Below are 14055 nucleotides of genomic sequence, written 5' to 3' on the forward strand. Positions count from 1 at the left end.
CAAGAGTTGCAAGCTCAAATTCATTAGTCATTCAGTGTGTCCTAGGCATTGTTATAAATATGGAGGTCTTAGCAGTAAAACACAACAGAGAAGTTCCCTGTTCTTGTGAACCTATCGATTAGTGAAGTGAAAGCTTAAAAAAAAAATCTATATTTTCACATCATATGTTCTGTCTTTTACATGTTGGCATTTTAAAAACACTTAATGCATAAAGCAAGACACATCTAAAGGCTCAAACCAGCCAGGGAGTAATGATGGTTCTAGACTTCTGTAGGAAATGAAACAGATAACAAGAAAAAAGCTTATTAAAGAAACTTAAAAAAAAAAAAAAAGGCACAAAATAAGGGCATAGTTTGAACCAGTTCAAATTTAGCCATATTCCCATTTACTCTTCATTATTTCCATTTCACACGTGCGTTGCTCTTCATGTACCACTGCAAGATTTTGGGTCATCAATCACTGATTAATTTATATTTACTATTAGTACACTTACAAAAACAAGGACTAAAATACGGTTAAGAAACATTCTCAAAGAAAGAGAATGAACTTTTCATTTGTTTGTTTACTATTCAGTTAACCTAGAAAACATCCAATTAAATTGAAATACCACATTCCAAAACAATTAGATTTGACTCTCTTATAAAGAGAATCTTCATGTAAAGAAGAAATGATAAAATACTACAGATTTACTGTAGAAGTTTTTGATTTAGTGTAACTCTTCAAACTAGTTAAAGGATGTTGCTTATTAGAATTACCAGAAGGCTATATAATGTCAAGCGTTATTATGTTTAGAATCCTAAAATATCCAACAGCTTTGCACTACAATTCTAGGAAACACTAAAATACAAAACATAAAGGATGAAAGAGTTTTGTGATAGGCTATTACAAAATTCCATTTGTAGACAAGACTTTAGCTTGCAAGTCCTAATTCTAGGGGAACAAATAGTGAAACACTAAATCTTTCTTAAATTGAGCAGGTTGTGGAAAGTTTTTTATGAATTACAGTGCTGTGTATTATTTTTTGGTAGGAAAAGATAGCTTGAGGAGAAGATATGCACTAGAGCTTTTCTGAGGAAGAAAATAACCTTAAAAAAAAAAGTCTGAAAAATTGCTAAGACTGCACAAATCTTAACCTCTGAAACTGATAAGAAAGAACTCCATGATTGGAAATACTATGCCAAAGATTAAACACAGAACTTTTTAGAAACTCCATAAGTCTATGTCTCAGACCCTGGAGTATAAAGCATTTTGGTTGCATATAGAAGTAGTTAGCCTTTAAGCAAGTACCAAATACAAGGACGTCATCTTTAAGAGAGTTAATGGAATTCATTCCAACAAAATGACAGTGTGAAGATTACTTTGATATTTCCAGAGGGAAAGTAGTAGCCCTGGATATGAAGGTAAATAACAAAGACATTAGTGTGGGTGGGCTGCAAAGTCAGTATACACAAATAAACCTCAATGGGGTCAAAAAATTAAGATTGGAAAATAGTTATCAGCAGTTGCCTATGCAACTATCTTGTGAGAAACAACACTCAGAACAAACCATTTATGTCAGAATTCCATGGAATCCAACTAAAAATTTAATTCATAAATCCATTCAACTTAAGGAGAATCTTATTCTGGGTGATTGATGATTAGATGCATAAAAATAGAAATATATTTTCCAAGTGCTATTTAAAGTTTAGTATTTTTTTTATTTTATTTTTTTTAATATTTTATTTATTTGACAGAGAGAAATCACAACTAGGTAGAGAGGCAGGCAGAGATAGAGGAGGAAGCAGGCTTCCTGTGGAGCAAAGAGCCTGATATGGGGCTCGATCCCAGGACCCTGGGATCATGACCTGAGCCAAAGGCAGAGGCTTTAACCCACTGAGCCACCCAGGCACCCCTAAAGTTTAGTATTTTTAAGGCAAAGAAAATTTTTATTTACTCAATGTTTGGAATACACAAAAGTCAGATAATACCTCTGCTTGTTTCAGTGGCTTTGTGGATTTCCACAATCAACTATAACAATGAACTATATTGGAAAACTTTGGTAAATAACCTAAATAATGGAATCAAAAGAATTTTTAGATGATCTTATACCTGAATTATAGTATGATCATGGAAAATATCCAGAAGATACTTAAAATATATGTAATATATTTTCCTATATCTTTTAAAAGATTTCCCTATATCTTTTGTGATAAAGGATATAAACATATAAACATATATATATATATATGGACATGTGCGTGTGTATACATCTGACAATAAAAAAGTCTAGGGTGCCTGGGTGGCTCAGTGGGTTAAACGTCTGCCCAAGTCTGAGGTCATGATTTCAGGGTCCTAGGATCAATCCCATGTTGGGCTCCCTGCTCAGCTGGGGAGTCTGTTTCTCCTCTACCCCCTGCTCATGCTCTCTCTCTCACGCACTCTTTCTCTTTCTAATAAATAAAATAAAATCTTAAAAAAAAAAAAAAAGGCCAATGTTTCCGGTGAAAGATAAGGAAAATTGAAACAAATTTGCTCTCCGAGGCTCCCTAATTACACAATCCCATTACCATAGTTTGAGGGGGCAAACACACACACACACACACACACACACAACATTTTGCTGTCATTCTGTCTTTTATACATATATACATACATATGTACATTTTTCATTATTACACATATTTTTGTAATTTTTTGCAAATTCACATGTAAGTTTATAAATTCTAAAGGCAAAATATGCTATTATTTTTATCAAAATGCATAGGTACAAATTAGATTGTTCATTCATCCCATTTATTTTTACTATTTTCTTAATCAATACAAGGAGTCACTAGCAATTTGACAAACTTTTATGGAATGTGTAGTATGTGCTGAATCCCAGGTTTAAAACATCATACAAGACACAGTCTTTAGCTTACAGATTAATGATGAATGCAGACACCTAAATGTAATATTTAAGTACGTATGGTGAGGAAATTGATGGAGATAGAGGTTGTTGTGCATATGAGAGAAAGTTGAAGAGAGCTGAATTAGAGTCCAGGTTGGGAACTTCCAGGAAAACTTCCTGGAGGCAGTGGCAAATCCTGAAACATTGGAGTTCTATACATGCAGAGGAGAAAAAACATTTCAGCAGAAATGAATACCATGGGCAAACACACAGATGTGCCAGGAACTAGAAGGAGTTTGATAGTATCTGAGCATAAATTATGTGTCTAGAGTGGTGGTTGATACAATTGGGAAGGTTGCAAGGATCAGGTCATAAAAACTGATTTGGAGTTGGGGCATTATCATGCAGGCGATGTGAAACAACTGCAGAATTATATGTATAAGCATAGTATGATTAGGTGTTTTTATTGGGAGAAAGATGAATTAAAGGAAACCAGAGGCCATTGCAATAATTCAGGAGGCAGATAAGAATCATATCTAGTAATATGGTAGCAGGGAAGGAAAGAGGAATAGGTTGAAATATATCTATGAGGATCTATAACTTAGAGTCTTGAGTGTGCCTCTTGATGGATTGGCGCATGGATGCAGCAAAGAAAAGAGAAGAATCTTAAGCCTCTAGCTTGGGAATATAGGTGGATGACAGCACTAATCAAACAGCTTAGAAATGCAAAAGAAGAAACAAATTTGAGTTGAGGTTTGGATATGTCAGATGCTCTGTGTTTGATGTGCCTGTAGGTTATCAGGTACAGATAGCTAGTGAGCATTTGGGTATATGGCTTAGAATTTGAAAACTGGATATGGTCAATATGGAAAAATGTAACAGAACAGAAATCAGAGATGACTAGGAAAAGAACTCGGGATAATACTACAATTATAAGATGAAGTAGAAGAAGACACATATTGCAATAAAACTGAGGTCTGTACAAAGACACTAGAAGAAAATTAGAAGTGGAGTTCCAACAAGGAGAGTGAATTTAAGGTGAAAGTCAACCCTGAAGAAAGGCTGCACATATGAGGAGAAAAATAAAATGAATCAATACAAAAGGCATTCCGAGCTAGGCTAGGAAGTGATTGTGTTGGGGACAAGGATGCTGAGGGAGATAGCAATGTTTGGAGAGGTAACAAGAGGTGTGAAGAACCCAATAAAGCATCTAGAGTCCATAAACAACAAAAAGGCTATTGTATCTCTGTAAATATAATTTAAAAGAAAAACAATTTTAAACCCAAATATAATTTAAAAGAAAAACAATTTTAAACCCAAAGATAAATTTTCTCAGGATGAAGACTTTGCTGCTTTTCTTGGAGATTTTTTTTTTCCCCTGGTGATGACCTGCTTTGTTAATCATGTTAGTCTGTCTATAAGTAAATACAACACCCAGGTGAAGAAAGGGCCAATGAGATTAGACCTTCTTTTCAAAAGACTTCATTGTAAAATTTAAAAAAATTTTAAAAAAATCATAAATAAGGAGAGACTTCTATTTATAAAGAACTACTGCAGTTTGGGTATTGTCAGGGGAACCATGGTGGTAGGGAGAACAGGGTGACCCTGAGATCAACAAGCATCTCAAGAATTAGGTAAAAGGGATTTTTCTTGTATACAGTGGAGTATATAAGACTAGAAAGAACCAGGTATAGGGAAATGGGATAAAAGGGTGGCTCAGTCCATTAGTAGAGCAGAGAATGATGTCTTCCAAGCCTATCCTGTCCTCAGGAGGTGTTGTGTGCTGGCTGGAGACTGAGGGTGGATCAGAGTTCAGGGGCTCCGAGGAAGGATGGAAGCCTAACCAATTTTGGTTATGACCTTGTTATTCTGATTAATGAGTATGAATTCAGCTAATCATTTGAGTCAAAAAATGGGAATCTACAGGGTCTTATCACAGGAAAATAAGGGAGTTTCTTTAAAGGGTCCTACCTAAGACATGCTAAGTGAGTTTTATCTCAGTCATACGGGGAAGCCTGGTTCCTCCCAGTAAGGCCATTTAACCAAACACAAAAGAGTGAAGGCATTTCTTAATCATTGGGTAAACCTCAACATTTTCAGTTGAAAAAAAAAAAAAGTGAAAATAAACCAGTCATAAGGAACTCTGTTTTGTTTTTTGGATGAAAGATTTCTGAACTTGTCTGTGGACAAAGGGGATTAACCCAGAGAGACTGAAGGTGATAAATGAACCAAGATTCCAGAGAAGGAAGAGCAATTACGTTGACTGGGTTGAGGGTATTATCCTGATTAATAGGAGGGAATCTATATTCTCTGATTATAGAGAGAAATATTCAGGAGACACTGAAATTTGAAGAGGGAGAACTATAGAAAGCTGACATATTTATGTCTAATCATTTGATAACATCTACAAAGATGTACAGATGATAGGTAAGCATTGGTGAATAAATTAAGTCTGAGCTAATAAATATCCTCAGTAGAGTAGGGGCTAAAGGCATCTGCTGTCACTGAGATGCGGAGGTAAGGGTAATGGAAGGGCATGGAGAAATGTACTAGCAGACATCCATAATTTAGATGGCAGATATTACCAAATTATTGTGATGATTTTGCATATCTATACTCAGGCAAAGAACAGAGATCTGCAGTGTTGCTAGAACCAAAACTTTCCTTCTTCCAAAACCAGCTTGATGCTGTCAAAAGGATCTAAAAAGTCTGATAACTGAATGATAAAATTTATGTGATTTATAATTTTAAAACTCAAATAAGAGAAGAATGTTGGTGTGCTGATTATATGTCTGAGATATCATGAGAACGTGATCTGAATCTTTCTCTCCTGTGTGTGTGTGTGCGTATGTGTGTGTGTGTGTGTGTATTTATATCCCCATTGTCCCACTCTACCACTGGAGTCCTCCCTATCTTCATGGCTCTATTTTTTCTGATGCTGCCAATTCTATATGATATATTATTTTTGATCATAAACTGTTAAACACAGACTTCAACAATAATCCCTTAAAGAATGTGTTCTTTGAATTTCCCTGACATGTTTTAGAACCTCTTCAGTGAAGTGTTACAGAAACCTTTGTTTGGGGCTGTAATAACTGTAGTATCTGTCTATTTTCATCAACAAGTCAGACAACTAGAATTTAGGGAGATGATAACATGCAGTATAAGAGTGTTTTGTTGTACAGTGCTGTAGGTTCACAGATAATTATCTATTCTCACTCATTCACTATTGTCAAAAAATCTTCCTCCATAAATACATTTTAAAAAGGTACCAGGGAAGACGTGAAAATGAGCCAAGTATCTCACGTCCCATTATTCTACTTATTATTAGAGATTTTGTTTTGCTTTGTTTTGTTTCTAACTTTTTCCTGCAAGCTTCATATTTGTTCTTAGTAACCATGGGAAAACCATCTATACCCTTCTTCTCAATGCTTATCTTTTTTTTTTTTTCTTAAGATTTCATTCATTTATTTGAGAGCGAGAGAGAGAAAGAGAGCATGAGAGGGGAGAAGGTCAAAGGTCAAAGGGAAAGTAGACTTTCTGCTTAGCAGGGAGCCTGATGTGGGACTTGATTCCCAGACTCCAGAATTAGTTGGAGCCAAACCAACTGAGCCACCCAGGCACCCAATGCTTATCTTTTACATGAAACAAAATAGTATTAGAAAGGGAGAGAAGTACATGTGTAATTTCTTCGTGTCTTTTGAAGCCAGTGAAGAAGATAAATTCAATGTAACTATGTACATATGTCTTTAATATCTTAATGGTCTTTCTTGAAAGACAATACAGTATTCTCAACCATCCAATACTAGATAAAGTCAGATGTGTATGAAATCTTCTGAATTTTTTTAGAGAAGTGTTTACACAAATATGATAGCTAATAAATTTTATTAATCACTTAAGGGTTTGTTTGTTTGTTTGTTTAAATTAAAGCACCCTGTGGAGGCAATTTAACAGGATCTTCAGGCTTTATTCTTTCACCGAACTTCCCTCATCCATATCCTCATAGCAGGGACTGTGACTGGACCATCACCGTCAACACAGACTATGTTATCTCCTTGGCATTTATCAGGTGAGTTCTTGTACATTTCCACATTTAAAAAAAAAATCTTTTCTTATCATTTTACCTTAGCATTTACACTAGGCAAAGTTTTTTTTTCTGTATATGACATTTTAATTAATTTTCATTAATTCCAGTACTAATACTTTGCAATCAGCAGTTTGCAGCCTTCTGTAATGGTACAGATGCCAGTGTAGTTTTGAAGGCTAGTGGGTGAGCCTCCTCACCAGATTTCAGTGTAGAAGAAGCATGTTAAAGGTCAAGTGGTTTATGGTCTTTCAGGAAATGTGATCTCTTTATAACCTTTCCTCTCTCCCTGTACTTACCATTGCTGCTTCAAAAAATTCAGTTTTTCCCAAACTTCAAGATTGAAAGGTCCATATTTCCAGGATATTTTTCTCCTATTTGTGTGTCACCCCAAATCTTTTTGTAGCATCTAAATACCCATATGTGCAACATTACCTTTCAGCTTGTGAAAACATGTATTTTACCTGTGATTTTTATGGTGATCTCATTAAGTCAAGCTAATGGAGAAGAGACGCATCATTCCCATATGATTTCTCAGCATAAGTTGTCTCACGATAGAGCTTTACATGGGAGTGTTCTAGAATTTACATTTGTCAGTTAATAATGTCAGTAGCTGGGTAGGTTTGGTACTGAAATCGCAGAGGATTCAGCTTCCTGTGTGGGAAAGAAGGTGGCTGACTTGGAGCTCAAACTCTGCCACCACATTCTGTGTTAGCTTGGATAGGTTATTTTTTGGAATAAACCTGTTTCTTCCCATGGAACTTACACCTGTTGTCACAAAACCTGGTCTAACATTTTCCCTTAATATTTCAAGGGGAGGGGCTAGCACTCAGCAACTCAAAGAGTTCTTTAAGTAGAAAACATCCTAACCTTCAGTGTCCAAGATTGATCTGCTTGGCTCTACTAGAGCCAATACAATCCCTCCTGCTGGTGTGTTAAAGCTGCTGGGTACTTATGTAAAATATTAAGGTTAAATATGTGCTTTTTTTTTCTAATGTATTGAAACCAGGTTTAAAAACAGTTTGAACTCATAAAAATTTATAAAAGCGCACATATGCAGGCTTTTTATTTCTATAATGTGTAGTAATACATTGATAACTGGTAGTAACAAAGCAACAGTGACGACAAGGTTAGATATATGCCCGGACCCAGCTATAAGACAACTTGCTGAGGTTATTATACTCATTTTTACAGTGGAAGAAATTGCAGTACAGACATTAGAAATGTCAATTTGAATGATACAGGCCTTAGTGGGCTTACAGAATTATTGTAGTTAATAAATGAGTGGTGGAAGGCTGTATCAGATGAAACACATGACCTGAATTTGATTTCCAGCTGTGTCACTTATGTGACCCTTGTGAGATCACTGACATTCAGGGCCTTAGTGTACTCATTGGGAAAATGGAAATTATAATCCCTTCCTTATACCACAGGATTATTGAGAAGACCAAGTTAATATTTATGAAATTGCCTTATAAAATAGAATGTACTATTAGAATGTACTCTACTTTTTTTTTTTTTAGGAGAAATAGTCATTACAGCTAAGATTTTGTTTTATTCTCATTTTTTTTAAGATTATTTATTTATTTATTTGACAGAGAGAGATCACAAATAGACAGAGAGGCAGGCAGAGAGAGAGAGAGGGAAGCAGGCTTGCCGCTGAGCAGAGAGCCCGATGCGGAACTCGATCCCAGGACCCTGAGATCATGACCTGAGCCGAAGGCAGCGGCTTAACCCACTGAGCCACCCAGGCGCCCTATTCTCATTTTTAAAGAAGTTACAAAGTAGTATTTTGAAGTACTTATTTAGGCCCAAAATAGAAATTAAAAAGAAATGGGATTCATTCCATTGTTAAATAGGCTTTTGGGTTTCTGAGGATAATACATACAGCTATATCATTTATAAAGCACTTGCGTCTAGTGATTCTGCCAACAATGACCTAGGTAAGGTAGTTGTAATACTCATTAAATCTTAATGTTGAAAGAAAAGTAGTTCAGAAATGTTGTGTTTTGACCCAGAAGAAGGGTAATAAGTAACAAAATAAGGCCTTATCTTCTGATTTTTCCTAAATTATAGCAAAAATTACCAAAATTTAGGCCTTACATTCCACCAAAAGATTTCAAGAGGAATTAACTGATTTAGCTTTAATGAAGATAGATATTGAATAAATTAAACAGAATAGAACAGTGTGGTGGTCCCCTAAATTTCTCATGTTATGAGGCACCGTATTTATTGAAAGTCTGGAAACCATGCATTATACCAGTCTTTCTTTACTGTTTATGCACAAGTAAACTACCTGGATTCCTGTCCTTTATACATACATAAGTAAAGACTTAGAATTGTGGAAATTTAACCTCTATAAATTCAGTAGATTTGGAAGGAACATTTCTTACCTAACAAGTTTCTTATTTATATGCAAAGATGATGAAATTTGGCAAGATAATTTTTCCACTGATCCATATTTAACAATTGCAAGCTTTACTGGTTTTATTTAATATCATGAACTTTTTGACTTTTCTTAATGACCCAACTGAGTCCATCCTTTTCTTTGCTACAGTATGAGCTAGGTAATAGACAAATGATTACATGTCTTATGCTTCTAAATATTTGTGTTCTGTAATCATTAGGGGACAATTCTCATACTTTTGAAGGTTGTTAAGGCAAACCTGGAATATCAAAATATTGATTTGAATAATTTACATGCTGAAATGTCCTTATTTGCACATTATTTAATTTTGACAAACAGGGTGTTGGTCTGATTTCTCCTACATGAAGTTCTAAAAGAAGAAAATATATTTACTTTTGAGAAAAAAGAATACCTAATACAATGTGCAGGACCTCATTTGAGTAATTTAAATGTAAATTTTGCATTTCAAACTTTTGCTTGAATCGGTTATGTAGAGTTGAATTTTAAACAGCAAATATGCTTGTAAATTTTGAAGTTCAAGTCAAATAATATCATTGACAAAGAAAAAAGAGGTTGCGTTTTCATAATGCAAGACATCTGTATGAAAAAATTTTTAAATAGACATTGTCCTCCAGATTTTACATATATAAAGTACCTTATATGAGGATATGTAGCTACTAAGGGCAGAAGCAAGGCTTCAACGTATCTCTCTGACCCCAAACCCTGTACCCTTTCCTTAGAAATTGCCTTACTATCATTGTATTCCCTGTAGACATAGTGATAACTTAGAAATATTTGAAAATATCAAGATGTCTTTTCCCTTTTCCACTGCTTTGATATTCATATTCAATGTGTTGTTGCCAGGTAAATTTTCAACTTAGTTTACATTGCCAGGGTCTTTATTTTTTAAAGATATTGACTGAATTAATATATGAGTATCGACTACTATACTTAACACCTTCATAGTAATCATTCCAATTTTTTTTCTCTCTTTCTCCCTCTCTCTTTTTTTAGTTTTAGCATAGAACCTAACTATGACTTTCTCTATATATATGATGGACCAGACAGTAATAGCCCGCTGATTGGAAGTTTTCAAGACAGCAAGTTACCAGAGAGAATAGAGAGCAGCTCCAATACTATGCATTTGGCTTTTCGGAGTGATGGATCTGTTAGTTACACTGGATTTCATTTAGAATATAAAGGTAAATGTGAACATTTGATTCCAGCAACATGATTTAGATTGTATTTTATACAGGAGAATAATTCTGTATTGGCCATTGTCAGTGATTAGTTGTCTGTGTATTTCTTAATGCAGACTACCTACAATTCATCTTATAAAAGGGCTCTCACTATAGGCTTTTCCTATCAGTGAGAAGGAAATTAGCATTTCCCTGATTACTACCAAAGGAAATGTATCAGGCAAACAAATTATCAATTAGTACACTGTGGTAGTTGGCTAAGACCACGAAATATTTTTAAAAAAATTTTTTGGAAGCTGAAGATTCATCTTTATTTGGAGACTACTCTCAGTGATAAGGAGAACAAAGTATACTGATAATTACATTTCAGAAAATGTCCAAAGATATTTCAATGTGTCAATATTCAGAATAGGGAGAATAAGAAATAGTGATAATTATAATATTTTAGAATATTTCTGCAAGCATTTAAATGGATTACAATGCTTATGGATGTTTATAAATAGATTTTTCTTAACTTTTATTCCATGACTATGAGAAAAAAATAGATCTTAGTTGTTTAAATTTAAAATTTATTTTTTTCAAAAGCTGAGTTCAAAAAGGATATACTGATAATGTATCTCAAGTTATCAGTTGAGTACTAAAAATACATATTTTAGATTTATTACCACTTGGCTTTTTTTTATTATGAAATATTTTCAATAACTGAAGATTATACAGAATAACAAAACAAACTTCATAATATCTACCATCCAACCTGACAAACCTTAAAATTGTGTCATAGTTGCTTCAGATCTCTTTATTCCTGTCTTAAGAAATATAATATTAAATATATAATTGAAACTCCTTTTGCATTTGCCATGGAACAGGGGGTATGTCTCTTCAGGTCTATCAAAAGAAGTAAAGATTAATTCCACAACTTTACATGGCATGGTTTAAGGAAGGTTTTCATAGGGAAAGGGAAAACTCACAAATTAGCAATATACAGATGCTTGGAATCCTCCAATAGCTCCAACAAAATTTGGGAATGCATGCCAAGGCCATGTTACCTAGTGGATATAGACATGATGTGGATTTCATTCCACTGGAAAGGCTGAGCCCTCTGTGAGACTCTCATCTTACAGAGAAAAGTAAGAAAATGGCCTTGTCGGTGAAAGAATTTACAAGCTGCTTGATACTAGACAGTGAGGATTTGGGTTGCCAGCTATTTATTGAGGCTCTCTGCAAAAGCTAGCTGCTCCAAGCCAGAGGACTCTGGAGAAGTTTAGGTCTTTTAACTATGGGTTAGGAAGTATTGATCTTATGCAGAGTTGAACTTAAACACCATACGGATCTCTCCATGTGGAAGATTACATGGAGAGTAATAAACCAGGCAGGCAGGACCCAGCAAGCTGGCTATCCAGGCAGACCATTATGAGTATTCTACTACAGCTTTGTTTTACCACTGTAGCTTTAAGGTAGAGGAAGGTAGAGTACCCCCATCTTATCCTTCTTCAAAATTGTCTTGGTGTCTCTTAGCCTTTTTAACTTCTATTTTGATTTTAGAATTACGTTCTCTCTGCCTGTTGAATTTGATGGGGACTGCATTGTATTTATAAATTATTTAGAATAAATTGAAGGATGTATGATATTTAATCTTTTCATCTATTATAATGTCATATCTCTCAATTTACTCATACCTTCCTCATTTATTTTCAGTAATAGTTTATAATTTTCTTTATAAATCTTTCTCATCTAAATCTTAAATGTCTTATAGTTTCCATTATAATTAATCATATTTTTATTAGATTTTACTGGTTGTTGCTAATACATGGATTTTTGTAATTACTTAGTCTCTAGCAAACTGGCTTAACTTTCATTAGTTATCATAATTTTTCTATGGACTTTTTGGATTTCCTATGCCAGCATTGTCAGTTCTGCTTTGTTTCACTTTGTTTCGTTTTTCTAATCTATATGCTCCCCAGCCCCTCATCTCCTTGGCTTAATGATCAGGGTGAGAAATTCAGTACCACATCAAATTAAAACAGTGATAGTCATTGTTCTGTCATTACTGATTTTTTTTTTCTTGGTCATTACTGATTCTAAAGAGAATGCATCTAATGTTTTATATTTGAGTATAATATTTACTCTTGGTTGGCGTAATGTTAATAAGGCTAACATTTTTTTGACTCATTGTTTTTGGGGACATTTCAAGGTTATTTACATATAAAAATCCTTTATCTCTGTGAGTGTAGATGTTTTCGCACAACAATGTTAAGTAATTGGCTCAATCATGTGGCAGAGCTAAGATTTGATTCAGAGTGGACTCCAGAATTGAGATTCTTATCCAAAATGTTACACTATCTAGGTATGTATTTTGTCAATTTTAAGAAGTTCCCTTCCATTCCTGATTCCCTAAAAATTCCTTAATCATAATGAGATTTAATTTTATCAACTGCAGGATGCCTTGGGTGGCTTAGTTGGTTAAGCCTCCACCTTCGGCTCAGGTCATGATCCCGGGTTCCTGGAATCTATTCCCATATTGAGCTCCGTGCTCAGCAAGGAGCCTGCCTCTCCCTCTGCTTGCTTCTCCCCCTGCTTATGGTCTCTCTTTCTCTTTCTCTGACAAATAAGTAAAATCTTAAAAAGAAATTTATCAATTTTGATGAATTTCAATCTTTGATGAAAAAGAAATTTTTCATCAGCTATTGAAAATATTATTAGGTTTTTCCTTTGTGAAACTCTTAATTGGGTAATTTTATTAAATTTTTTCTAAAATTAAAACATCTTCACGTTCATAGGATAAAAGTGATTTCCTTTTTTTGTTTTTATTATACTTTGCTGATTTCAGTACACTAAAATACTGAGTTTTGTAATTATGGTATATATTGCTATGGGCTTATTACCAAGGATTAAAAATTCATTATCTTGGATCTCTTACCATGAGGTTAGTCTAAAAATTTCCTTTCTTATAATTATCTTTTTCTGGTTTTGATCAAGATCATGCAACCCCTAACTTTGGGAGCATTCTTACTTTTCTAGAAATAGTTTGTATAAGATAGGAATCATCTGTTTCTTAATCATTTGCTAGAAATTCCCTGTAAAAAGAGGGACTTAGTGATTTGATGCAGTAGAATCTTAGTGGTTATACATCCATCCAGATTTTCTATTTTATCGTAGATTTTTTTTTTGAAGATTTTATTTATTTATTTGACAGAGAGAGATCACAAGTAGGCAGAGAGGCAGGCAGAGAGAGAGAGGAAGGGAAGCAGGCTCCCAGCCAAGCAGAGAGCTCGATGCGGGGCTTGATCGCAGGACCCTGAGATCATGACCCGAGCTGAAGGCAGAGGCTTAACCCACTGAGCCATCCACGCACCCCATCCTAGATTTTTGAAAGTCTGTTGTCTAAGAATTATTTTCATCCCTCCAAGTTTTCAACTGTATTGGGATAAACATATTTGCAGTATTTTCTTACTGTATTTGGTATTATGTGTTTTTATTAACATTGCTTAGTATGTGTGCT

General features: G+C 34.5%; 1 protein-coding gene across 2 annotated transcripts in view; it reads left to right on the forward strand.

The window, feature by feature from the left end:
- CSMD3 (CUB and Sushi multiple domains 3) overlaps nucleotides 1–14055 on the forward strand; it is a 1273428-nt gene that overhangs the window by 984292 nt on the left and 275081 nt on the right. For both annotated transcript variants that reach the window (XM_046025880.1, XM_046025873.1), the window contains 2 exons: nucleotides 6797–6935; nucleotides 10372–10559. In XM_046025880.1, coding sequence (XP_045881836.1) covers nucleotides 6797–6935; nucleotides 10372–10559 — 327 coding nt within the window. The remainder of the gene's footprint in view (nucleotides 1–6796; nucleotides 6936–10371; nucleotides 10560–14055) is intronic.

Source organism: Meles meles, chromosome 1, assembly GCF_922984935.1.
Source record: "Meles meles chromosome 1, mMelMel3.1 paternal haplotype, whole genome shotgun sequence".
Classification (NCBI taxonomy): domain Eukaryota; kingdom Metazoa; phylum Chordata; class Mammalia; order Carnivora; family Mustelidae; genus Meles; species Meles meles.